The sequence below is a fragment of the Amblyraja radiata genome, chromosome 1 (assembly GCF_010909765.2).
Source record: "Amblyraja radiata isolate CabotCenter1 chromosome 1, sAmbRad1.1.pri, whole genome shotgun sequence".
NCBI lineage: Eukaryota > Metazoa > Chordata > Chondrichthyes > Rajiformes > Rajidae > Amblyraja > Amblyraja radiata.
The window spans coordinates 77329017-77353940 of NC_045956.1; the positions used below are offsets into that span (position 1 = coordinate 77329017).

Sequence of the window (24924 nt, forward strand, 5' to 3'; positions counted from 1 at the left end):
ACTCCGAAGTAAAATAAATGCAAATTAATCCAACCTTCCTTCCACACTCCCTGCCGTGCTTCTGCCTGTCTATCCTACTTGTTTTCATCACCATCGAGCCTTTCATCTGCTCAGTCCTGCATTGTATCCCCATCTGAGTAATGATTTCTTCAGTTTAATATTGAGACTTCCATCCTTGTGATGAAAAATTACAATTTTCCACAGCTGCAGCACACTCAATTTCTTTCGGAGAAATGTTAGCAAAACAAAGGAACGTAATATTAAGCCGTCGACCTGTGGACAAGTAGCACTTCAGGCCAGATTTGTGACTGGCACCCACCTGTATTAACACTTTCCTTTCTAGATTGTTGGATTCAATCAGTGACTCGGAGAATTTTCTGATTCTTCTCTTCCTGCCGTGTTTTCCCCACCTCAATTTTTTATTTCCTGTGGCCAGAACATAGTCTTTGTGCAAGAATGTGGTGACATTTCCATGGCTATGGAGGAACTCAGCGTGTCATGCAGCAGCTGTGGAGGAAATGGACTGATGACATTTTTGGTCGGGACCCTTCTTTGGACTGTTAATGTGTTTTGAATTGCTTCCACTTCCTTAGCCACCGGATGATGTTTGTTCAATAGATGTTTATATTGCGCTGTTATGTTGACTACATAGCACACGGCTGAAGTACGGCAATAGTTACAGTAATATTTTACACTCTGTCAAAATGCAATAAAGCTTTGCTTGATTTCACTTCCCCTCCCCCCTCCTTGCTAGGGATGTGTTTGTCCGGGCCTGGGAATACTCTGGTACCTTGGAAACCTGTGTAATTCTCCACATATCATGGGAGATTATTTAGAGGCAGAGAATTTACTGCCCTGCTTGATCCAAATCAATATCCATATCTCCAACAGATTTTCAATCGAGATGTGCTATCTGGACTAAAACTGTGGGCTGGTTTATCTTCGGGTAACTAAGGAGTTCATGACAATTGGTGCTTCCTCTCTTCTGCCCAGTTGAGATCAGCCATTAGGGCGAGAACCAGCATTTGAATCTGAAGCTGTAATTTTCCCTGGCTCCAACTATCTCACCACTCTGGAAAATGAATACCAGGATAGGGTCCTTGCATTCCTTATCCAATATTACACTTCCTATTCCTTTTTTAAATGTTTTAAAAAAATTTATTAGAAGTAAGTACAATAATGTAGTACACAAGTACCTAATGCATAATGAGATATTACAGTACATGTACAACTTCTTGTTTCAAATTTAACAGAATAGAACAGAAAATGAGACAAGCAAAGATAGAGAGGAAAAGAGTATCATAAGCAGTGATGATAGTGTTAGTTCGTGAGATAGTAAAGAAAGCTCGGAGAAAAGGTAGAAAGAGATGGAAAGGAAAAAAGAGAAGGAAAAAAAAGAAAGGAAATAAAAAGAAAGAGATTGAAAGAGATTTACCTATTTAATATCTTTACCCACCCTTCACCCGGTTCTGAAACATTTAATTTTTACGGTTATGTTGCACCATATGCTTGTAAAAAGTCGATAAAAGAAGAATCATTAAGAATTGGTCTGCTTTGCCTGATAGGAGGAGTCTCATTTCTTCAAGATGTAACAACACACTTCCTATTCCTAAGCGCACCAAATAGTAATGAGAATTGGGAACCTTGACTAACCCTTAGATTTCAAAACTTGGGAAGAGTACTTCAACCAAATTTCCATATTGGTTGTGACCAGATTGGGTCCAATTTTATCTCTGCACTGCACCATATGGAGCATTTAGCTAGGCCACCAGGAATCAAGTCATTTTCTACTCTGTGTGTTTCTTCCCACAGCTTCCTGTTCTTTTCCAATCTCTCTTTACTGGGATATTGATTGATAATTGATTGATTGATATAATTTAATTGCCACACAACCAAGGTCGGTGGTATTTGGGTTATATATCCTGGTATATATAACCCAAATACCGGTGGTATATCCTGTGGGTGTCCAATACAGGCTTGCTTTATTAATCACACAGGATGGCGTTGGCAAATGACGTGGAGTTGTAGAGTCATGCAGCACAGAACCGGGCCCTTCAGAACAGTATCCAATGCCTTGCCTCTTTAATTAACTCCAAATACCTCTTAGAGGTTGTGACTGGATCCATCTCTCCTCTGGCACGTTCCAGATATCAAACGTTCTCTGCAAAACAAATATATTTTCCTTGTGGTCCCCTTAAATTCTTCCTCTCACCGTATGCCAATGTCTCTTTTTATTTGATACTCTACCATGGGAAGAAGTTTCTGACTATCTGCCCTTGGAGTGGATGTTTGTGTGGATGTTTGCAGAAGCTTGATTCTAATCTGGGACTCCTGTTGTGTGCCATGGTGTAGTGCATGATGTTTGACCTGGTTGTGTGTCTTCATGACGATATCTGTTATTTTGAATATAATGCATGCAATGCAATATTTTTTAAGCATCTCTAAGATGTAGTCAGTAATGTTGTTTATCTTCAAAATGAAAATGTATTAATAATGCATTGCTCATTTTGGTTTTGTTTGTGCATGTTTCAAAGGAGCTTTTATGCCATCCTTTACTTTTTTTTGTATGTGTCTGTGATTCTTTATTATTTTTTTTCCCATTATTGGTGTCTGTCTCTGTTTGCTCCAGGTTGGACCAGCCCCTACTGTTACATCATGGAGTAATCAAACATCCACTGCCCTCCCCAGCTTTATACCAACCTCTGCATCTAACGCACAGGTACAATGGTGTTAATCTTCTGCTCTCTGAACCAGTGCCTCTTTTCACATCAGAAACCTGGGAAAGAAATCGTCCTTGGTCGGTAGCAATAAACAATGCTTGTGCTGTGCTTCCAAAATTCGACAAAAATTGACTTCAATGGAACCGAGTTTCTTAAGTGGACTAAATTGGAAAGCCACTGCTATATCAAAGGCAGAGAAAGCCAGAAACACTTATGAGGTCAGGCAGTGTCCTTGAAAAAGAAACATAGTTAACTTGTCAGGTTTAAGACCTGAAAACCCATTAGAACGATCAGCAGTCTCATAAGAACCCATATCCTATGTTTAATGCGACCGACCTGAAGGCATTTCTCTCTCATCATGTTTAATTCAATTAGCTTCAGAATAGAATAGAATAGAATAGAATGCATTTATTGTCATTCAAACCTAGGTTTGAACGAAATATAATTTCTACAGTTTTTTACATTACAAAACAATCCAAGACCCACACTTAACACAGTTTACATAAACATCCATCACAGTGAGTCTCCAACATCTCCTCACTGTGATGGAAGGCAAAGTCTTTATCTCTACCCTTTGTTCCTTCTCCCGCGGTCCAGCAGTCCAACTGCAGTGTCGAGGCGTACTGGGGCTCCGATGTTAAAGCCCCCGACGGGCGATGGTAAGTCCTGAGGCCGTTTAAGCCACGCCGGGCGATGTTAGGCCCCGGCTCCATGTCCTTTAAACCCGCGATTCCAGCGGGAGAAGTCGCCGTTGCGGAGCTCGGAAAAGCGGTCTCCCATCAGGGACTTGGAGCTCCCGATGTTCCTGTTCACCGGGTCTGCGGCCGGTGCCTCCGAACTCCAAAGTCGGGTCGCAGCCGCGCGCCACCACAGCTCTTCCCGCTCCAAAGTTGGCCAGCTCCGCGATCTCAGTTCCGCAGGCTCTGCAACTGGAGCCCTCAGGTTAGTCCCGGCCGGAGGTCGCCGCCAGCTCCACGATGTTAGGCCCAACGACATCCGAGACCCGACAGGAAATAGTCGGGTCCCCGCACAGGGAAGAGATTTAAAACGGTTTCCCCCACAGCTCCCCCACCACCCCCCACATATACACAACTATAAAAAAATAATAAAAAATAACTCAAGACATACATTTAACAAGACAAAAATTAAAAAAGACAGACGACTGTAGTCGAGCCGCTGCCGTTAGGCGCCGCCACTCCCACTGATTCACTTGCTGATTAAGCTTTGGGTCTGGCTTACTGCTGTCTTGTCTGAATTTTATTTTGTTTAAATTCGTTGTTGGGGGGGGGCGGGGGGGGGGGGGGGGGGGCGGGCAATGGAAATCCGGACATCTGATTTTTGTACCAGGAGTCACATACATGCAGTTAGATTTAATTCCATACAGAAGTTTCCTACATCAGGCATTCCAGAAATCTCTTTGTCTTTATGGAGTTCACTGGACACAAATAGTGGAACAATGAGAATACTTAACATCGATTGTTCTCTCTACTTTTGGGACTCTTCGTTATTGTAACTTAGTTCAATGTAGCTTTTACAGGTGGGTGAGTTAGTGGTTAAGGAGAGCATTGGGAGTTTCAAGAAATCGCATGATTTGCCATGACGGGTGTTTAGCAATGTGTTTGCAAGACTGCTGGAGAAAATGTAATGAAAAGATCCTTTGCTGAGGTATGAGAAAAATTCAGTTGCTACTGCGTTGTATACGCTTCATTAAAGGTTTATAGCTTATAGTCTGAAGAAGGGTTTCGGCCCGAAACGTTGCCTATCTCCTTCGCTCCATAGATGCTGCTGCACCCGCTGAGTTTCTCCAGCATATTTGTGTACCAAAGGTTTATAGCTGTTTTGTTGAACTTGATTACTGAGGAAACTGTTAGTTGCACTAAAGATATCGCAGGTCCCTTTATTGACTATTGTTGGCAGAACTCAAAACGCAGGACATCTTCAGATATGCTTGCACTTTTCTGCAACATAAAATAAATGCTTCACAGCCGTGAACAGATAGAAAATTAATCTTTTGCCGGTTGTTCTGAACTAGATGGAAAGAGATCCAGGCTCTCAAACTCATGCGTTCCAAGTCGATCACAGATTAGATTAGATATTAGATATTAGATTTTAACAAAGCACAAAAAAAGTTCTATTCTAAATTTTGTTAATTTAATTTAATAACAAAAATGTTACTTTTAAGGGAGAATTGAGTGCACACTGTTAGAATTATCGCTGCCCACACTTCTAGCTTCAGTTTGATTTGCTATGCAGAAAACAAAAAGATGGATGTTGAAGAAGGCAAATGGGATGCCAGCTCAGCTCTTCAGTTTGACTTTGGGCATTTCCGCATTCAGGAATGAAATTTGATGGAGAGCTTTACTCTCAAATATCATCCGTGATGCAGAAATGTCAGAATTTAATTCAACTTTTAACCTAGGACATTGGCTCGAGTTGATCTATTGCAATTGTGAAAAAGAAGATTGAGTTCTAAATGTACAATTTATATTTAGACATTTCGTGATGATCGTGGAGAAATGTTGCAAACTAAATATATCCTATGCTTTCCCATCAGAAGTGATGCTTGTAGAATTTGCAAAAGTAAAAGACTGTTTGTCAGTGAAATGGCTGAGACAGGTAAAATAACAATTAAGAGACTTTTGGACAGGTAAGTGGGTAGGAAAGGTTCAGAGGAATACCAGTTAAATGCAGGCGAGTGGGACTAGCGTAAATGGCCATCTTGGTCAACATGGATGAGATGGGCCCGTTTCTGTGCTGTACAACTCTATGACTATAGACCAATAATTATAGTTCTTTTGCATAATGACTTTTGTTTTCTTTAAAACATTGGGCCATAAAACTAAAAATGACTATCATTACAACAGTAACATGAATAAAATGGCAATTAGGTTTTCAGTAAGAAAATTGAAAATACAACGTCTTAAAAGAATTGGCTGTTTCACTGATTTCTATCTACTTGCTATTGTGTTTACTTTGATCTTTTGCCTTACCTTTTGACCCTCAATTTCAGTGCTCTTGGTTCAGTGGTTCTCTCGCACGATCCCTTGGCTTTGTTACCTTGCTTCACTTTCACAAATTGTTCTTGTTCTATTTTCCATACTGCCTTTGATTCCTCTGCTGTCAAATCTTTCTTCCTTTTCTTACTTATTATTTGTATCTCCTGCAGCTGTTTGAGACATTCTTGTAACAAGGGTCGGTTTCATAAAAGTTGGTTATTTTAAAGTTTGTACTTCATTGCAGACATATACATACTCAGTATTTGAATGGAATTATTCAGAGGGCTAACCCACATCTTGGTTCCATGCAACAATCTCTGTCATCTACATGTTTTTAAATGTTATTGTTTGTATTATACCTTTGTATTAAACAGCTTCCTGCCACAGGCTGTGAGGCTGCTAAACAGTCACTCCACCTGATTCTGCTGCTTTGCACTGACAAGTTAATAACTGTGGCACTGGCCACTCAAATCAGCTGCCCTGGACATTTTAATGATTGTTTTTACTGTATTTTAATGTTGCTGTTTTACCTGCTTTTAACTATTTATACTGTTTCATCAGGGACTGGATTGTTTTTACTGTTATTATGTGTGAAATGTTTAAGTTTTATGTACGATTCTCTGGTATTCCCTGGGAAACGTCTTCTCATTTTACACTGTACAATTGTTGCTTTGCAAGATGACAATAAAGGTTGATTGATTGATTTATCCTTGAAATTTGAAGGATGAGAGGGAATCTTATAGAAACATATAAAATTGTTAAAGGATTTGGGACAGGCTAGATGCAAGAAAAATGATCCCGATGTTGGGTGAGTCCAGAACCAGGGGTCACAGTTTAAGAATAAAGGGTAGGCCATTTAGAACTGAGATGAGGAAAACCTTTTCACCCAGAGAGTTGTGAATCTGTGGAATTATCTGCCACAGAAGGCAGTGGAGGCCAATTCACTGGATGTTTTCAAGAGGGAGTTATATTTAGCTATTGGGGTTAAAGGAATCAAGGGATATGGGGAAAAAGCAGGAACGGGGTACTGATTTTAGATGATCAGCCATGATCATATTGAATGGCGGTGCTGGCTCGAAGGGCTGAATGGCCTACTCCTGCATCTATTCTTCTCTGTTCTAAGTTCTATCCTTTTTATGGATGGGTGGATATCGTATCAAAGTTGGGCATTGAGTTTGGTTCCATACATTCAATTGCTGTTGTGTTCATTCCTCAGGATGAAGTCCCCCCACCGCCAGGTTTTGCTTTGCAGGCAATTCCAAATCCTGCTGGGCAGCTGCAGTCACAAGGCTCACCATCCACTGCATATAATGTCTATTCTCAAGTCGGGTCACGTCAGACGTTCCCTCCAAGTAAGTGTAAAGGAGCCACACTCTCTCCTATGAGTCATTCTCAAGCAATCTTGTGACCCTTGAATTCATTTGTAATCTATTGGAGATATCCACTGACTGTTGCTGCACTTTAAATATCTTTGTATAGTTGAGATTGTAATGGTGCAGCATGTAGAATTGATCGATCCTAGGCTAGCAATAGCTGTGGGCAGTAACATTTGTAAAGATAGAGTCTGATCGGCTGTTCAACAACGTAAGGTTTTAACAATCAGTTTTATTTCAGGAAAAATATTGTATCGTAAAGTATTGAATCATTTGCTTGATGATATCCTCCGTATTCCCATTTTTGCAGTTCCATTTCAATATAACTAATTTCTACTGAAAAGTGCAAGTGTGATAAATGCCAGGCATTCTGCATTTTATCATTCACCACTTCTTGTATATTGTGTCTCAATGTCTATATCCCAATGCTCTGGTTATTTGGGGTAAGCGCAAGTGACAGATTGAACTTGCAGCACATCTTTAACCTTAAATCTCTAATAAGAGTTCCAAGAATTTGAGAAGAATTATCCATTCTTGTCGGAGTTACAACATGGTCAGTGTTGTCCGATGGAAAATCCAACGGTAACTTCATTGTTCAGACCAGTGAAGAGTATAGAGGTTGCCACACATGCTATAGTTGAGGTGAGTACTGTGAAGCACTTACCTTAAATGAGGGAAACACAATTAGAGGTTTGTGCAGGGTCAATGAGATGAAGTAGAAACGCTGTTGTAAGCGTATTGAGCTGAGTGACCGCCTTCTGTGCTGCATATATTGTTGTAATTAAACCAAGATTGGATGGTTGGAGTGAAGCAAGCTGTAGGTTATTGGGATTGCAAGCTGATTGACATGCAACGAGGCGAACCGTGCTGCCTGACTCTCCACTGCTCCTCACCTTCCACATCTTGGATCCACAGCAATGATTCTTAGCAGAGCTACAGGTAGCTACAGTACAACTTTAGTGTCCCACAGTTTGGCATCTGGCTGTTTTCAGTGTGACCTTCAAGCTCATCAGGAAACTGCTTCTCTCGGTCATTTTAAACTCCTCAGGGTCCTCTCCCCCATCTCCCACTGGCCATTTAACACACCCCCACCCGGCCCTGTTTCCTGCATTGCCTTTGAACGCATTGGATTCTGTGTCCATGCTGCCTTTAACCTAACTAGGTTACTCCCATACTCCCTTTAAACTGGCCAGAGAAAGGTCATAAGGAATAGGAGTAGAATTAGGCCATTCGGACCATCAATTCTATTTCGCCATTCAATCATGGCTGATCTATCTCTCCTAACCCCATTCTCCTGCCTTCTCCCCACCTGTACTCATCAAGAATCCGAATGGGGGAGCATGGAGCAACAATTAATGCAAAATAATTTAATTGAACGCTTCACCTGGCAATAGATAATTAATAAAGACAAAGTGCTGGCTTAACTCAGTGGGTCGGGCAGCATCCCTGAAGAACATAGATGGGTGACGTTTCATGTCGGGACCCTTCTTCAGTCTGATGAAGGATCCTGACCCAAAAGGTTACCCATCCATGATTCCACAAAGATGTTACCTCACCTGCAGAGTTACTCCAACACTTTGCCTTTTTTTTGTAAACTAGCATCTGCACTTCACTGTTTCCACCAGAGAAAGTGAAATGTAGTTAGCACCTTTTCAATTGCAAGTGTGAGTAATCTCCCTTAAGCAAACACTAGATGGCAGACTGAGTGATTCAGTAATAAGTGTATCCAGCTCCAGCTTGCAAGGAGTTCAATTCATTAAGATGAATCTCCACAGTCACCTTGATGTCATGGGCAGCGAGCTTGTAGTTACGGTTGCAGAAGATGGGAGAATTCAGCACAATCATTCTTATTGAATCATACCCATTCTGTTCAACATTGAGGGTTGTGCGGGAGAATTTCCCTTTGAACAACGTGAGTGAATGTCGTGCCTGGCTGGGAATCCCCCTTCCCCCTTCCCCCTTCCAGCAGCTTGAGCTGCTCTCTGCTCGTTCCCCCATTCATGCTCCTTCCCAAGGAGGATGCCTTTGGTTGCACCCCTGCTTGAGGACAGCCGACCGGTGAAAACTAGCAAAGGGCCTTTTGAAACCCCCTCATTGATCCTTTTGCAACAGACGAAGAAAGTAGGTATGTTGCAAAGCCTACCTGAAGCGTCTTTGAAAATCTGCCGCTACGGGTGTGCGCGATTTTGGCGCCGTTTAGAGGGGGCGGGTTTAAAACGCGATTTTCTCTAGGCTGTTCAAATCGAAGATGTTCAGCCTAGTTAATTATTAACGAAAAATCGCTGGAAGACCCCGTCACAAAAGCTATTATTAGGTTTAAAGGCCTTGAATAATAGTTATAGTAGTTTAAAAATCAATCTCTAAACCCGCGACCGCCAGCAACCGCAGGGTCTCATAAAGCAGACAACTGAAGGAAGGTTGTATATTTTTACATTAAAAAGGGCTTCTAAAGATCCCGTTATACAAAGTTTAATATTGCGAGTAGCTCATTTTGGGCCCATTATATCGCGCAGTATTTTTCTGGGCATTTGAGGGCACAAATCTACCGCAATGTGAACGTTCTAAACCAGCGCGTTCCACAGGGACCCACTGGAAAGCTGATTTAAATGGGCATTTATTTACAGCAATTGAACACTGAATTCCTTCCATTTGGCCTATAAATTAATGTAAATGAGATTTAAAAATCATGTTTTATTGTGAATTATTTGTGAATATTATTTGGACATTTAGGCTATTTAAAAATGTTAATCATTTATTAAGAAATGGATAGATGTTTAGATCTAGTAATTGAAGTCTGAAATTAGCTACAATTAGGTAACTAACTAATTATATGCTTTAATTTCAGGTCATCCAAGTAAGATTATTTTATATTTGTTTCAGAATGCTTCAATCTATGATAACTGAAAATTTCATTCAGTTCTCTTAATTTTTAAGAAAGTTATGGGCTTTTGACTGTTCACGATCACAACTTTTTTGTTATGTCCATAGAAAGTCAATAGGGAACAAGATGCTCATTTCCGAGTATGAAAATGGCCATAACTTTTTAAATACTTGAGATATGAAAGTGAATTAGGTGTCAAATTAAACTTATTTTTATGCTTTATCTGATGGGATAAATTACAGACTTGATTTTTAAAATCTCAAAATTTTGTAACATTGCTAAAGAAAGCATCAAACACTTGCATAAACATAGTGTTAACCAGCAACATGGGATTTTAACATGGGATTGACCCTTTTAAAATTGGGAGGGTGCTTTGTCCATCCCACTGCTGTGTTGAGTTTAGTTTTAGTTTAAGAGATGCATCGAGGAATCGGGCTCTTCGGCCCATCGAGTCCATGACAACCATCGATCACCCATTCACACTAGTTCAATGTTATCCCATTTTCTTATCCACTCCCTACTTATCCACTCCCTACTCATCCACTCCCTACTCACCCACTCTACTCACCCACTCTACTCACCCACTCCCTACTTATCCACTCCCTACTCATCCACTCCCTACTCACCCACTCTACTCACCCACTCTACTCACCCACTCTACTCACCCACTCCCTACTTATCCACTCCCTACTCATCCACTCCCTACTCATCCACTCCCTACTCACCCACTCTACTCACCCACTCCCTACTTATCCACTCCCTACTCATCCACTCCCTACTCACCCACTCCCTACTTATCCACTCCCTACTCATCCACTCCCTACTCATCCACTCCCTACTCATCCACTCCCTACTCATCCACTCCCTACTCATCCACTCCCTACACACTAGGCACAACTTACATTGGCCAATTAACCTACAAACCCGCACGTCTTTGGAATGTAGGAGGAAATCTGAGCACCCAGCGGAAACCCACATGGTCGCAGGGAGAACATGCAAACTCCACACAGTCGGCACCCGAGGTTAGAATCGAACCCGAGTCTCTGGTGCTGTGAGGCAACATCTCTACCAACTGCAAGGAATTTTGGCTGAAGCACTGAGCTCCAGCATTCGCTGCACATGGAAGCTAACGTCCATTGCAATGTGGTGTTTGCTGTAATTCATCTCTCAAGTCATCCATATTCTACATAGTCCATCACACATACCAGACACCCCACCATTGACTCCATCTAAACTTCACACTGCCTTGGAAAAGCTATCAACATAATCAGACTTGTCCCACCCCAGTCATTCCTCTTCCTCCCTGCTTCTGTCGGGCAGAAGATACAGAAAGTGTGCACCACTAGATTCGGGAACGGCTTCTTCCCCTCCGTTATCAGGTTTCTGAATGACACATCCATTAGCTAGGGTGCAGTCTGATTCACCTCCATCTCATTGCGGACATTGGACTGTGTCTCTGGAACCGGTACGCTACATTACTGAGAACTATATTCTGCACTCTGCATCTTCCTCTTTGCTCTTCCTATTGTGCTTATACTTGAGTTTGATTGGATAGCATGCAAAACAAAGTTTTTCACTGTATCTTGGTACACAAGACAAAATAAATCTAAACCTACTACTGAGAGGGCAGCTGTGTGTGCCAACAATTTCAACCCCTTGCTGGTAGCGTTTTGCTTATATACTTTAATACAAAGATTGTAATGAAACCATAGAGTGAATCTAGTTCTCTCTTTTGACCTGATATTTTAATAGAAAGATAGCGTAGTTAATCATTCTTTCTTGTTTACTAAAGTGGTAATTTTGTTCCGTAGCTCATCAACCACAGCAGTACCCTCACGGAGCAGGGGGTCCAACGTATTATCAACCTACTGCACCTCCAGCCCCTTCTTCCTACCCACCTGCATATTTGCAATCTGCCCCTTCTCACTCTCTGCCTTCGTCTGTGGCTTCTCAGTACCCGGGACAGCCGCAGCTTTCCCCTGCAGCGTCTGGGCCTGCCTCTGCTCTTCCTCCTCTCCCCGGAGCATCCTACCAGCATGGCGGACCTGGAGCTCCGGCATCGTCAGTGGCCTACCCTCCCTCAGCGGGACCACCAGGTACCTTATCTGCAAGTGTCGATCTGCCTGCCTCACAAAGAATAGATCTGCTGCTGTTTGCATGTCAATTCTCTTTCTTAGTGTAAACGCATTTTGCTCTTAACATTAAGTGACTGCTGGTTGAGATGCAGGAGGACAATTGCTCACGTCCTCCATGGAGGCAGCAGCATCTTGCTGTCCATTGCTTTCGATGTCAGGACCATTTTAAAATGGCTCTGCCGTATTTGGCTGGCAATTTTGTTCATTCACAAACAAAGATGTTTTGCATCATAACATATCCTTGTGCATGGGGAAATGGTGCATGGCTCTTCCCTGTAAAAAGCACATCTACCTTTGCATGAAGGTAGTGCTTAATTTAAAGGTAAGGTTGTATGCATGTTAGACAAGTTGTAATACCTTAGAAGAGTGAGAAAAATGTTACCTTTCTCTTGCACGCAGTCTTGAGTTACTCATTCAGACTAACGGGTTTTGCATTTACCCTCTGCTGCATGGAGTAAGAGTCTTAGTCAAAATTCCATCAACTAACTTCTCTCTACTCCTGCATGTTACTTCAGCAGTGAAAACATGCGCTTAGTTAGATTTTCACCAACGCTAGGATAAATACTGGCAGCTACTTGGTCCTTCCAATCCATTGCATCCCTTTTGTCACCTTCAACAGTTCCAAAGCTTCAACCATAATTCCTCATTGTTCCTCCATATCTTTCTTTCTATTTCCATCTCCATTTTACATTAATTTGGCATCACAGCCTTTCTGACCAACACATGCCACATCTTCACACCCCCTTCTAGGAATTTGTTTGAAACTACCTTAACTCTAGATGCTGAATTCTCCCACTGGACACAGAATTATTCCTTCTTTAAAGGCCGAGTTTCTTCATTATTTTAAACTTGTTAATCAGTTCACCTTGGATTATGGCAGCACCGATCTCTCAGAGTTAGAAATTCGTAGACTTGTTCTTAATCTGTCGATTTAAGATTAATCTTAACCACAATATCAATGTTGGCACTCCAGCCAAATGATGAGCAGAGTTTCACAACAGGAGGTATAATCTTCAAAGGTAAAAGATCACTTGGCATTATTTTGATTAACTTAATATTTTGCTGAGATATATTGGTTGACAGCATTTCATCAATGTGAAGCAACTTGGAAAGCCCTAATGTTGAAAAGCTGTCACACTTCCTCTAATTCTTGAAGGCTTTTACATCTGGGGATTGTAGCACAAGGTTACTCGGTCATTCAGCATAAGGAGCATTTTCATTGCCAGCTACCAAGTCATTTGTGCGACCAGATTTTCTTGAAATGTGGTATTATTCCAAATGGGGCCTGACAGTTCCTTATTGAAGCATTATTTCTTGAGACCATTTAAGATATTGCCCAGCACCCCATTAATCTTTTTGGTAATGGCTTACTTGCCTGAGCAAGTGTTTAATTGCATTGGGACATAGGCACCTAAACCCATGCATTTGTCTCTTAGACTATGGTACGTTTCCATTTACAATGTCCTTCCCTGCTGTACATTTAGAATTGACCACCTCATTTTGGTACATAAAAATCCACTTGACAGTGAGTTTGTTTAATCCATGCCCATTTGGAAAATATATAAACTTTTGCTGACTATTTAGGTTACTTTGAATACAGATTAGGAGGTCATTGGGCTACTCTTTCGTGGGTGCATCATTTTAACTAAGATAGTAGTGGACAACATTTCTCCCAAATTCAGATTAATGTTCACGTGTTGAACATCGTGGGAACCCCGTGCGATAACCGTACGGCATTCGTGGACCACCGTGGACCACCGTGGCGCTAACGGCAGGTACTCGTGTAACTTGGTGACTCGGTAGAAAATTCAAGCAAGTTTGAATTTCTCCAAGAGTGACTTGTACACTTGTGGTTGAGCATTGCAACATTATATGCACGTAGTGGCCAGTGCGATATCCGTAATAAGTCTTGCGTTTACCGTGGGAACTCCTGCGAACGGTGAACCCGGAAGCTGGACAGAGGGGACAGAAGGTGAGTAATCTGGAATGAACATGCTGTTAGGCTGGGATCATTCTCTGCGAGATGATCTTAGTGCGGGAGACAAGTGTAGGAGAGGTGTACTGACTGTGTGGGCAGAACTTTGGAAGTGATTGCCCACCATTCTCAAAAGCCGCTGTGTCTCCCTGTCCCTCCAACTCCAGAGGAATCCGCGCCCCCTCATCCGCAACCCGGGTTCCTCTGGAGTTGGAGCGGGGCTGGGCTAGAGTTGCTGCTGGCTGTGAGTCTCTGGGATCTCCGTGCTTGCAGTCGGTGTCCCGTTGGTCCTAACGTCTCCGGCCACCCCCCTGGACTGGAGCTGAGACTGTGAACTGTACCGCCCTTGCCCCCTCCCTCTGCAACTGCAAACAACCCCACAGTTCCCAGTCTCAGCTCCTGTACAGGGGGGTGGCCGGAGACGTCACAGCCCGAGCTGCGCCCCCTCATCCGCAACCCCAAGAACAAGACGTACCTTGCACACCATCAGCTTCTGTCCCTACGGGGAGCGTGTTCCTCTGGAGTTGGAAAGGGGCTGCGCTGCTGCTGGCTGTGGGTCTCTGGGATCTCAGTGCTTGCTGTGGGCCTGGGGGTCGGTGTCCCGTTGGTCCTGACGTCTCCGGTGACTGGCACTGACCTGCTGGCATCGCCGACGTGAAGACAGTGCAAAGCCCCCGCGCCGGTGCAATGGGCGGGGAGCTGAAGAGGGGAGGGAAGGGGTCACACACATGGCCGGGAAGCAGAGGGGTGTAGGTGGGGTGAAACTGAAGGGAGCGACAATCTGCTGCTGCCTGCCCGCTAAGTTAAAAAGTTCCCACGCAAGACTCACGATACACTGTATATCGTGACCATGGGAACTTTTTAACTCAGCGGGCAGGCAGCAGCAGATTGTCAATTATTAACCCTCCCGCGCAATTACCTTCTCTTTTATGAATGGGGATTCACAATGTTCATTCAAGATTTAACGGGAAAGCTCGGGAGATGGACAGGTCACTCGCACAAATAACAGAAATGCCGAGTACCCGTGGGAACTCTTTATATACCCCCCGTTATATCGTGTGATATCGTGCTAGAGCACGACCACTTCACTCTGGTTACATCTTGCGTCAAGTCGCCCCGTGGGAAAGCGCTTTAACACTCCCCAAGATCCTGCCATTCAGTGTGAAGGCCCTGCCCTGGTTTTACTTTCCAATATGCAACGCCTCACAGTTATCTGCGTTAAATTCTATTAGCAATTCTTCGCCCATGTGCTCAACTGAACAAGATTCTGCTATAATGTTTGATAACCATCTTCACATTCTGTGATACCACCTAGTTTAGTATCATCTGCAAACTTAATGATCATGCCTGGCACATTCTCAATTCAATCGTTGATATAAACCACAAACAGTGAAGTGCTCCTTACCGATCCCTGAGGCACACCATTAGTCACAGGCCTCCAGTCCGAAAAACAACCTGCCACCATCACTCTGCCTACTTTCATGAAGCCAATTCTGCATCCATGTATCTAGCTCTCGATGGATGCCATGCAATCTAACCATCTAGAGCAGCCTATCATGAGGAACATTATCAAAGGCCATGATTCGAATAAGATATGAAGAACAGAAACTCAGATAGACAGCTTTGGATAACTGGAATCAAGCAGAATTCAAGCCTTCCACTTGACCGAAGTCTTCTTTTGTGTCGGATGAGCAATTTTGGAAGCTTCAGGATGACGTTTAATCAGCATGGAGGTCCTTCCTGACTGCTAAATGAATTGGTGGAAAAATCGACATGTACTAGTCTTGGCATCGTACAGCATGGAAACAGGCCCCATGGTCCACTATATGCATGCAGGTCATTGAGTACCTGGCTGTATAATCTTGTTTTCCAGTGTTTGGCCCATAATCTTCTATATCATAGAGCTTCAAATGCTCATTTAAACACTCAAATGTAGGGAGAGGCTTTGCCTCCGTCATCCCCTCAGGCAATGCATTCCAGATTGCAACCACACAACCAAAAATAAATGTTCCTCATATCTCCTTTTAAACTTGTACCTCTTACCTTATCCCAACACCATCTGGTCATAGACATTTCTGCCAAGCAAAAGCGTTTCACGATCCACCCTCTCTATCACCCTCATTATTTTGTATGTCTCAGTCGCCCTATGCCAAAGAAACAAAATCCAGCCTGTCCAGTCTTCTCATAGATAAAAGTCTATCCTGCGCAACATCCTGCCGCACCTAATCTGCACTCCCAACTCGAGTTGCGGGCTAATTTGGGATTAATTAATTAATTAAGGCTAATTTGCTTTACGAAGACATTCCATGGTTGAATTATTGGTTATGGAATCATGTGTCATATGCATTAACTATGAAGGGGGGTTAACGATTTTTATTTGAATTTGAGAAAGAAATGCTCTTTTTGCATGGCTTCACTGCTAAAGAGGTGAGGAATGTGAGTTGATCCATCCATGGAGGTGACCAAGGGCTGTCACCTTCTGTGCACATCACATCCGACTGGGTGCATTAACTCAGTTACAGGCGCAGATCCCAGAATTGTGGCGGCATGGTGGCGCAGTGATAGAGTTGCTGCCTTACAGCGCTTGCAGCGCCGGAGACCCGGGTTCGATCCCGACTCCAGGTGCTGTCTGTACAGAGTTTGTACGTTCTCCTTCTGACGGCATAGGTTTTCTCCGAGATCTTTGGTTTCCTCCCACACTCCAAAAACCTACAGGTTTGTAGGTTAATTGGCTTGGTGTATGTGTAAATTGTCCCTAGTGTGTGTAGGATAGTGTTAATATGTGGGGATTGCTGGTCAGCGCGGACTCGGTGGGCCGAATGGCCTGAATCTCTAAAAAAATAGTTAGAGATGTGCCAATGAAACAACAGCAATATTATTCATTCTAATGCTGCCTGAATAGCTGGTGCAGGAGGTATTTTCACCACGTTTGAAAGGTATCTACATGTGAGCATTTGAATCACTATGGACTAGCTACTGGTAAATAGGATTAATGTAGATGTGTGGTTGATGGTCAGCATGAACATGATGGGCTGAAGGGCCTCTTTCAGTGCCGTATGACTCTATGGACAAGCTGAGAACATTCTTTTCTGATAACATTATTCCATGTGCTATAGGATAAAACAAGCATTTATTTATCACAAGCAGCCTTTGTGTCCTGTGATTTTAACACCCTTAATATAGATTTTAATCTTCCATTTTTGGATTTGTGGCATTTCTCTTCAATTTAGAAATAATCCTACAGCATCTATCCAAAACCCAGTGAAGTGCAGCTTCCACATCTTTACAATATGACCAGAGCTCTCAACTATTTTCAGTGAACACATTGGCATGGCCACCGTGTGATGTGTAAACAGCAGCAGCCTGCAGGTTGAGGAGTGGGGAGCCTTGCCCTCTGTGCTCCTCAGTGTTGGTGATAGCGTGCTTCCTCTTTGTCAATGCATGTGCGTAATACTGTGTAGGTTTGATTTTTAGCAAATTCTCAGAACAAATTCATCAAAACACTAAGCTATCAACTTGTGCTTTCCAAAAAAGTAGGAAAAAAACACCCAAAATCTTTGAAGGAATACTGATAACAAAATTGTTAATTTTGTCTGCGGATTTGGTGATTGGTAGATGTACATTGTTGAGCCAATCTGCTATTTGATAATCTGAGATAACCCAATTAACAAAAAAAAACTTTTTTAGCAAAAAAGACAGTTCATATTTGAGTATCTCTTGTTTTGAATTGACTTTGCTTTTGCCTGCAGGATACATATATTCCGAAGACCAAACTACTTACTTAGAAGGTGAACGAGAGATAGTGAACTACTCTCCTGCAAATGATTTGAATAATTTGTAAAAATTCAAATGATGCCAAATTTTAAATAATATTAAGCAAATTATTTTTGATTTCATTAATACCATGATGATCCACACCTCTGTGCAATGTTTATTTTACTTAATTTGAAGGAAATATTCCTGCCAAACTGTGTCTGGTTTTAGGCTCTATTCTGTTAGCCTAGGTTTACTTCAATTGGAAACTTTTGGGTTCAATTTTATTTTAGCCTAGTAAAGTTTTGCATAAAATAACAATATTTCTCCATTTGGATTCTAATAATTTGCATCTAATGATGTGTGAAGAGGGTATATCTTTAAAAAAAATCTAAATCTAAAATCAAATTGTTGTTGCTCAGCCAACTGCAAATACAGTAAACCCTCATTTCAAGGGACCTCTTTGTAATGGATTTTGGCTATAGCGGACTGACCTATCGATAGCTGCCCTCAGCTCACGCCACTTCCAGGCTGAACCTACTGCTGCCACCACTGGCCCACACAGTTTCCTTGGCTGCTTCCAGACCGCACCACTGCCACCACCAACCCTAACCTGCACTCCGCCCCGTGTGCCGCAACAAATGGCTCCACTGATCCTGGCCGACAACTCACCTGGATTCCAGGCCCAGTCCTGGACTGAGAGGCTTCAGGTCTCGACCTGAAATGTCACTTATCCATGTTCGCCAGATATGCTGCCTGACCTGCTGAGTTACTCCTGCACTGTGTGTCCTTTTGTGTATGAACCTGCATCTGCAGTTGTTTGTTTCTTCTACTTATATAATGATAATCCCTTACTCTGTTATAGTGGAAAATCGGCAATAACAGACAACATCTCTCACCACCCCCCCAGTCCCCTACCCCCTACATGGTCAGTTATAACGAGGGTTTACTGTACTGCTAGCAATGCTTATCGTGAATTTGGCTGCAACAACAGTCTAGACATAATATTTAGTATTACTTTATGGTCTTTGACATATTTACTTGAAATTGAAATTGATTTTATTAGGGACAGTGCATATTAATAAACATTTACATGTAATACGCAAGATTGTAGCCAGTAGCTAATTTCCATCTTTAGTCCCAAACAAGGTAAACACATCCCAAACAAGGTAAAAACAAAAGACAAAAACAAAACAAAACAAACAATATGGTTTCACTTCTCACAGCTTCAATCCTTTCAATTAAACCCAGAGTTCATGATTAAAATTCATCATACGCAAGAGTCAGAATATTGCAATCAATAATTTTTCTACAATCCTGTTATCCAGTGATCATAAGATTGATTAATCTAATTAATTATCCTGTGATTTTATGTTCTCTTCGACAAGTAATTGTATACGTAGCACTATTTTTAAAAGTTTGTTATCAGATTTGGTGGGTAGCAGAATTGGGCACATGAATTTTTTACATTGCATCACTGGAACTATAGGATTTTCGTACATATTCGCCATTGCTTTCATGTGCACATAGTTAGATTTCGATAATGAGAAGGGAAGACTGATGCATTTTAGTATTCAAAGTCCATTTCTATAACTTTTTAAGATTATTGGATAGATTCAACCTGCTAAAATCCTTTGTCCTTAAGTAGCAGGTAATAGGGATAGTAAATCCTTTCACAAAATCACAGTTTCCAAGACAACATTTCAGCAAATGTGCAGACGTGACATTTGACAAGTTTTCATACTTAATGATCTGTGATTCAGGGTACTGTAGTGATTCGAAATGAGAGGATGTGGACAATTGGGAAATGGTGATTAGATACTGATGGGTTTGGTCTTCAAAACTTGAATTTTGCTGGAGCAAGGTTTAAGACATTTAAATAAGTGGGGTCGGCAGAGTAACTTGGTGGAACAGGAATAGTTAGAAATAAATCCAAGTTTAGGGAACCACATTCTACAACTTTTTTTTTTACAAAGGACATCTAAATCTTCAGGTGATCCATTGCAACCATAATTTGTAACGTGTGGAAATTTGTATGCCGATTTCTTGGTGAACTGTTCAGATCCAGTTAGACTGAGAAAGGTGAAGAAAGAACAAGTTTTGGAACTTCTGTAAATTCTTGCATTGATTGCTGCCATGTACTAAATTAATTGCCTGGGGATTCCGTTGTTCAATCATTTTGTAATCTACTTTTACTTGTTATTAGAATATTTTGGCAGTAAATTCCAGCTCCTTAATGGAATACAGACAAATTATTGGAAGCATTGACTTCACCATCACATGGCTGAGAGAGTAGTTCTACATGCTAAGTAGAATATTGGCAACTAAATTCGTCTAACACAACGGCTCAAAATTCTTATGATCTTTAGATCAGTAATTACTTCAAGTAACCTGTTCGTTGTTGGAATCCGGCAGTAAAACATCAAAACAAGAAAAATAGATTGAAAAACTCTCTCTCACCATTAATGCTGATGCATGCTTTTAAGATTAACTAGACCAAGTGGGACCTGTTGGGTCCCTGTCACACGGGAGGCCTGGTCCCCCAACACAACCCCTTTCCCATCGCCACCATTCACCCGTTCCCCCAATGCAACCCGTTCCTCCAATGCAATATTCCACCACTCCCCCATAGCCCCCAACTGTGCAGGGGCTCATATCCCCTTATTCACCCTCCCTCATTTTAAACTTTAAAAAAAAATCCAAGTGCACTTGCTGCCAGGAAAAAAAAAATCCAATTCTACTTGCTGCCAGGACTTGGTGTCCTGTGATTGCAACATTGTGTGGCAGGGCTAGCAATTGGTTTAGGATTTTTCACACTGAAGTTAAGTGAAAAGTCAAAAAAGTCAATAGGCCCCACGTGGGGGGGGGGGGGGGGGGCTATTGACTTTTTGCCGCTCACCTGCCCCCATCCCATACCCCCCCCATCCCATACCCCCACAAGGAAAATTCTGTTTTTTTAAAAACAAAACCTCTCCCCTATTCCACACCCCCACCCCCCCCACAATGAAAGCCGCAATGTTTTTGTGCAAATTAAAGTTCCCCCCCAAGAATTTGATTTAAACTGATTTTTTTTTAAATCTCCCTCCCTCCTTCCATTACCCCTCTCCCCTCCCTACCCCCCTTGAGGTGGAAGCTGCTGATCCCATTGTGATGTCATTGTGGGCTGGAACACTGCTCACGGGCAGTTTATGTAAATGAGATCCCCTTGTGATGCCATTGTCAGGTGACGCACTGCTCATGGGCAGTTTATGTAAATGAGATCCCATTGTGATGTCATAGCTGTAACTGTCACTGCAACTTCAAGTCATTTTTCTCAAAGTTGGGTTTTGTAAAGTTGAAAATATGAATAACTTGTAAAATATACCATCAATCTGAACGAAACTTGATACACCACACCACAGTACAATGATGAGCAAGGTGGTCCAGAAATAGTAGCGCTATCGTGTACCATTTTGGCATAATTGAGGGCATGAATTGCAGACGCACCCACACGCACACACACACACACACACACACACACACACACACACACACACACACACACACACACACACTTTTAGTAATATATAGAAGATATATATAGATAGATAGATATTCAGGTAGTTTCTAGTTTCTGTCTAGCACTCTTGTAATACAACTAAAAACAAATTTTTTTTCCATAGGACCTCAAAATGGTTGGAATGACCCTCCAACTTTGAGTAGGATGACAAAGAAAAAGCAAATGGTAATTGAACAAATATTTAACTATTTTTAACTCTCATTTGGAAGTCAGTGTTCATCACCAAAGGATAATTAGACCAAGCACAGATTTATCCAATGTTCATGATTTAAAAATGTAGAAATAAGGAACTGCAGATGCTGCTTTACAAGAGAGACAAAAAAGAGACATACTCCAGCATTTTGTGTCATTTTTCATGATTTTAAATGTCCATCACGGATATCTTTGCCCACTATTAAATTAGGATCAAAGCCAGAGATTGTAGCTAAAGTGGACCAGCGTTAGTGATAATTAGGATAAAAGGATAATTAGGGTAAAGAGAGATTCAACCAATGTTCACATTTTTAAATTTCTAGTGTATATTTCTTTGCCCACAATTATAATGGTGCTACCTATGGGAGCCAACCATTGTGCTGTAATTACATCATTCTGTCGCGGAGCAGCACAGCCAGTACTGCCTCGCATCTCCGCTATCCGGTGATGGATACTGACTAGTGGTGCTGTCTCTGTGATCATCTGGTGCTCAATAATGCCAATAATGTGTGGATTGGTACATTAATTAGCTACTGTAAATTGTTCCTAATCTAGGTGGGTTAGTGGATGAAATAGTTGGGCATGTGAGAGAGGATCATTTAATGTGACAAGAGACAAAAAGCGATGGGGGGGGGGAGTTGGGCAGCAAAGATTTGATGAGTAAATGAATACATGAAAGCATGAAATGGTTGTTGCACTATTGCCTGCAAAGAAGAGTGAAGCTATTGATCCACAATCCAAGGCAGTATGTAACTGCTTTAATTTCATTTTTTTTACCTTGAATGGCACTTCATTGAAAGCAATAGACAATAGGTGCAGGAGTAGGTCATTCGGCCCTTCGAGCCAGCACCGCCATTCAATGTGATCATGGCTGATCATCCCCAATCAGTACCTCGTTCTTGCCTTCTCCCCATATACCCTGACTCTGTTATCTTTAAGAGCCCTATCTAGCTGTCTCTTGAGAGTGAAAATATAGATGCGCCACATCCACTGGTTTCCCTCATGCCTATTCTGCTGGTGTTAAAATGTCAAGCATGATTTCATTTTTGTAAATCTATGTTGCCTTGCCCCAGATGGACACAAATTTCTGGAGTAACTCAGTGGGTCAGGCAGCATCTCCGGAGAAAAGGAATAGGTCTAAGCAAGTTTGCTACTATGGTTGTCGGGAGTGTCGTATCAGTGATATCAGATCTCCGAGTGAATGATCCTCACCTGACTGTTTCACATCTTGATGCCATTGGCCCTGCTGCTTGTTTCTATTGTTAATTTATTTAATTACAAAGTTAAATATTTATGTTTTTATTGATTATGTTAATACTGATAGATTTGCATATGTGCACATATATTTGCAAGCGTGCCGGTATATTTATTGAGCTGTTAGTTTGAATTTCCACTTAAGTGGAAACCTAACTTTCCTACTTAACTTTCCATTTGCTTTTTAAAAATTTTAAACATTAAGCAATTCAAACTGATTTTTGATTTTTAATTATCCTTTCTTTTCATTGACAATGTTTTGCAGTTTCCAGGCAACTTTACACCCTTTTCTCCCATCACTGCTCCCATAATGAACCCAGTCGCAGAGCCTCAGGCCTCGATGCAGAACCAGCAGCACCTTCCCCCACTGCACAGTTCCTTCCAGGCTTCCCAGCAACCTGCAAGTCAAGCCGGAGCTCAGAATCAATACCAAGGAATGATGCAGCCTGGGATGCAGCCAGCGGTACACACAATGGTGCCTAAACATAGCACTGAAGAAGCTCCCGGTGCTCCAACTGGCGACATCATGCTGGTACAAGAGTTTTTCTTGTGTTTTATGCCTATTCGTGTATTACATATGGGGTCACCTTGGCTTAGTTGAAATTAATATATTTATTCTCTCCTAGTAAGCTGGATCCAAAATAGGAATGTTGAGCATGTGCAATACATCAAAGTTCACATAGTCTCGTACATGCCACCAGCACAGTAGTTGCTCTTATCTTCTTCTGCATCAACTAACGTTTCCTTGACAAGGTTAACCTATTGAACCTTCCATCCATTTCTATCTTTGCTTCCTCTTGTAGGAATCGGGTAAATAAACTAAAGAACGGTTCGGCCTGTTGTAACCGAAACATTAGTTCATATCTTTGTTCTGGCTGCAAAACCGGCAAAGTTTGAGGGGAGTAAAGAAGGACTAAAACAATTGGTTGTCAGAGTAGAAAGTAATCTTCTATTTTACTTCCAATAATACTTGGTGTAGATATGTGTTTAGTTTCTAAACATCGGTAAATGTGATTTACCTGCAAATGATCCATTCATATAAGGGGGAAAAATACTGTTTGATACCAAGTTTTACACAGGCTGTGTAGTGCTTTATGTGGACAGGTGATGTGCGTCGTTTATTTTGTGTGATTTTAGATGAACTGCACAAAATATTCTCTCAAACCAAATTTGGTTTCACCACTTAACTACTTGCCCCAATTATGCCACAGCTCCTCTCAGCCTCAATTCGTGTCTGTTTTTATCATTTCTAACTTATTCAATTGGAATTGCTGGTGCTGCCGAGCATTTTTCATCCATATTTTCTTGCTCTGGAGACGGTGATGAGGAGCTATAAATAGCTATTAATTATATATACCCCTATAAATATTAAGTGTTTGCCTATAATTGTCCCTGTTCAGCACAGCATTTGAGAGCTCAAGTTAGATGAACCCCGCGTTACGGCTTTTCAGGTTACGGAAATTCACTTGCAGAATTCACAGTTCATTGCCCAGAAATCTGAGGTTCATTAGTTAAAGCTGTAGAGTTAGGCCATTCGGCCCATTGATCTACTCTGCCATTCAATCATGGCCGATCTATCTTTCCCTCTCAACCCCATTCTCCTGTCATCGCCTCATAATCCCTGACACCCGTACTAATCAAGAATCTGTCAATCTCCGCCTTAAAAATATCCATTGACTTGGTCTCCATAGCTATCTGCGGCAATGAATTCCACAGATGCACCACCCTCTGACTAAAGAAATTCCTCCTCATCTCCTTTCTAAACCAATGGAATAAAGTTCACTCTCTCAGAATTTGAGTGGAGTAGTGGTAAACAAATCAAAACCAAACTCATTTATTTTCAACTTTCATTTCTTGACACGTGCAGATTACATGGCTTCACACTAGAGAGAACTAGCGGCCCACCTTTAGGGAACACCAACACCTCTCTTCCCTGTAACGTGGGGGGCGGCTGAAATGGATAGCAGCTGCAGCAGCTGAATACATTTGCTGAAGCTTCTGTTGACTGTCAGTGTTCATATAGTTTCCATGCTGGAAACTTTGTAAGATGCCTGGTGGTAAAGCCAAAGCAGGTGCATCATTGATC

At 41.9% G+C, this 24924-nt stretch overlaps 1 protein-coding gene across 14 annotated transcripts in view; it reads left to right on the plus strand.

Annotated features, from left to right (window-relative positions):
• The window catches only part of sec31a (SEC31 homolog A, COPII coat complex component), a 105488-nt gene that overhangs the window by 72617 nt on the left and 7947 nt on the right, over positions 1-24924 (plus strand). For 8 of the 14 annotated variants that reach the window (XM_033025010.1, XM_033025019.1, XM_033025005.1 and 5 more), the window contains 6 exons: positions 2630-2719; positions 6933-7068; positions 11782-12066; positions 17830-17868; positions 21496-21557; positions 23104-23370. In XM_033025010.1, coding sequence (XP_032880901.1) covers positions 2630-2719; positions 6933-7068; positions 11782-12066; positions 17830-17868; positions 21496-21557; positions 23104-23370 — 879 coding nt within the window. The remainder of the gene's footprint in view (positions 1-2629; positions 2720-6932; positions 7069-11781; positions 12067-17829; positions 17869-21495; positions 21558-23103; positions 23371-24924) is intronic. The other 6 variants (XM_033025032.1, XM_033025027.1, XM_033025050.1 and 3 more) reach the window with 5 other exon arrangements.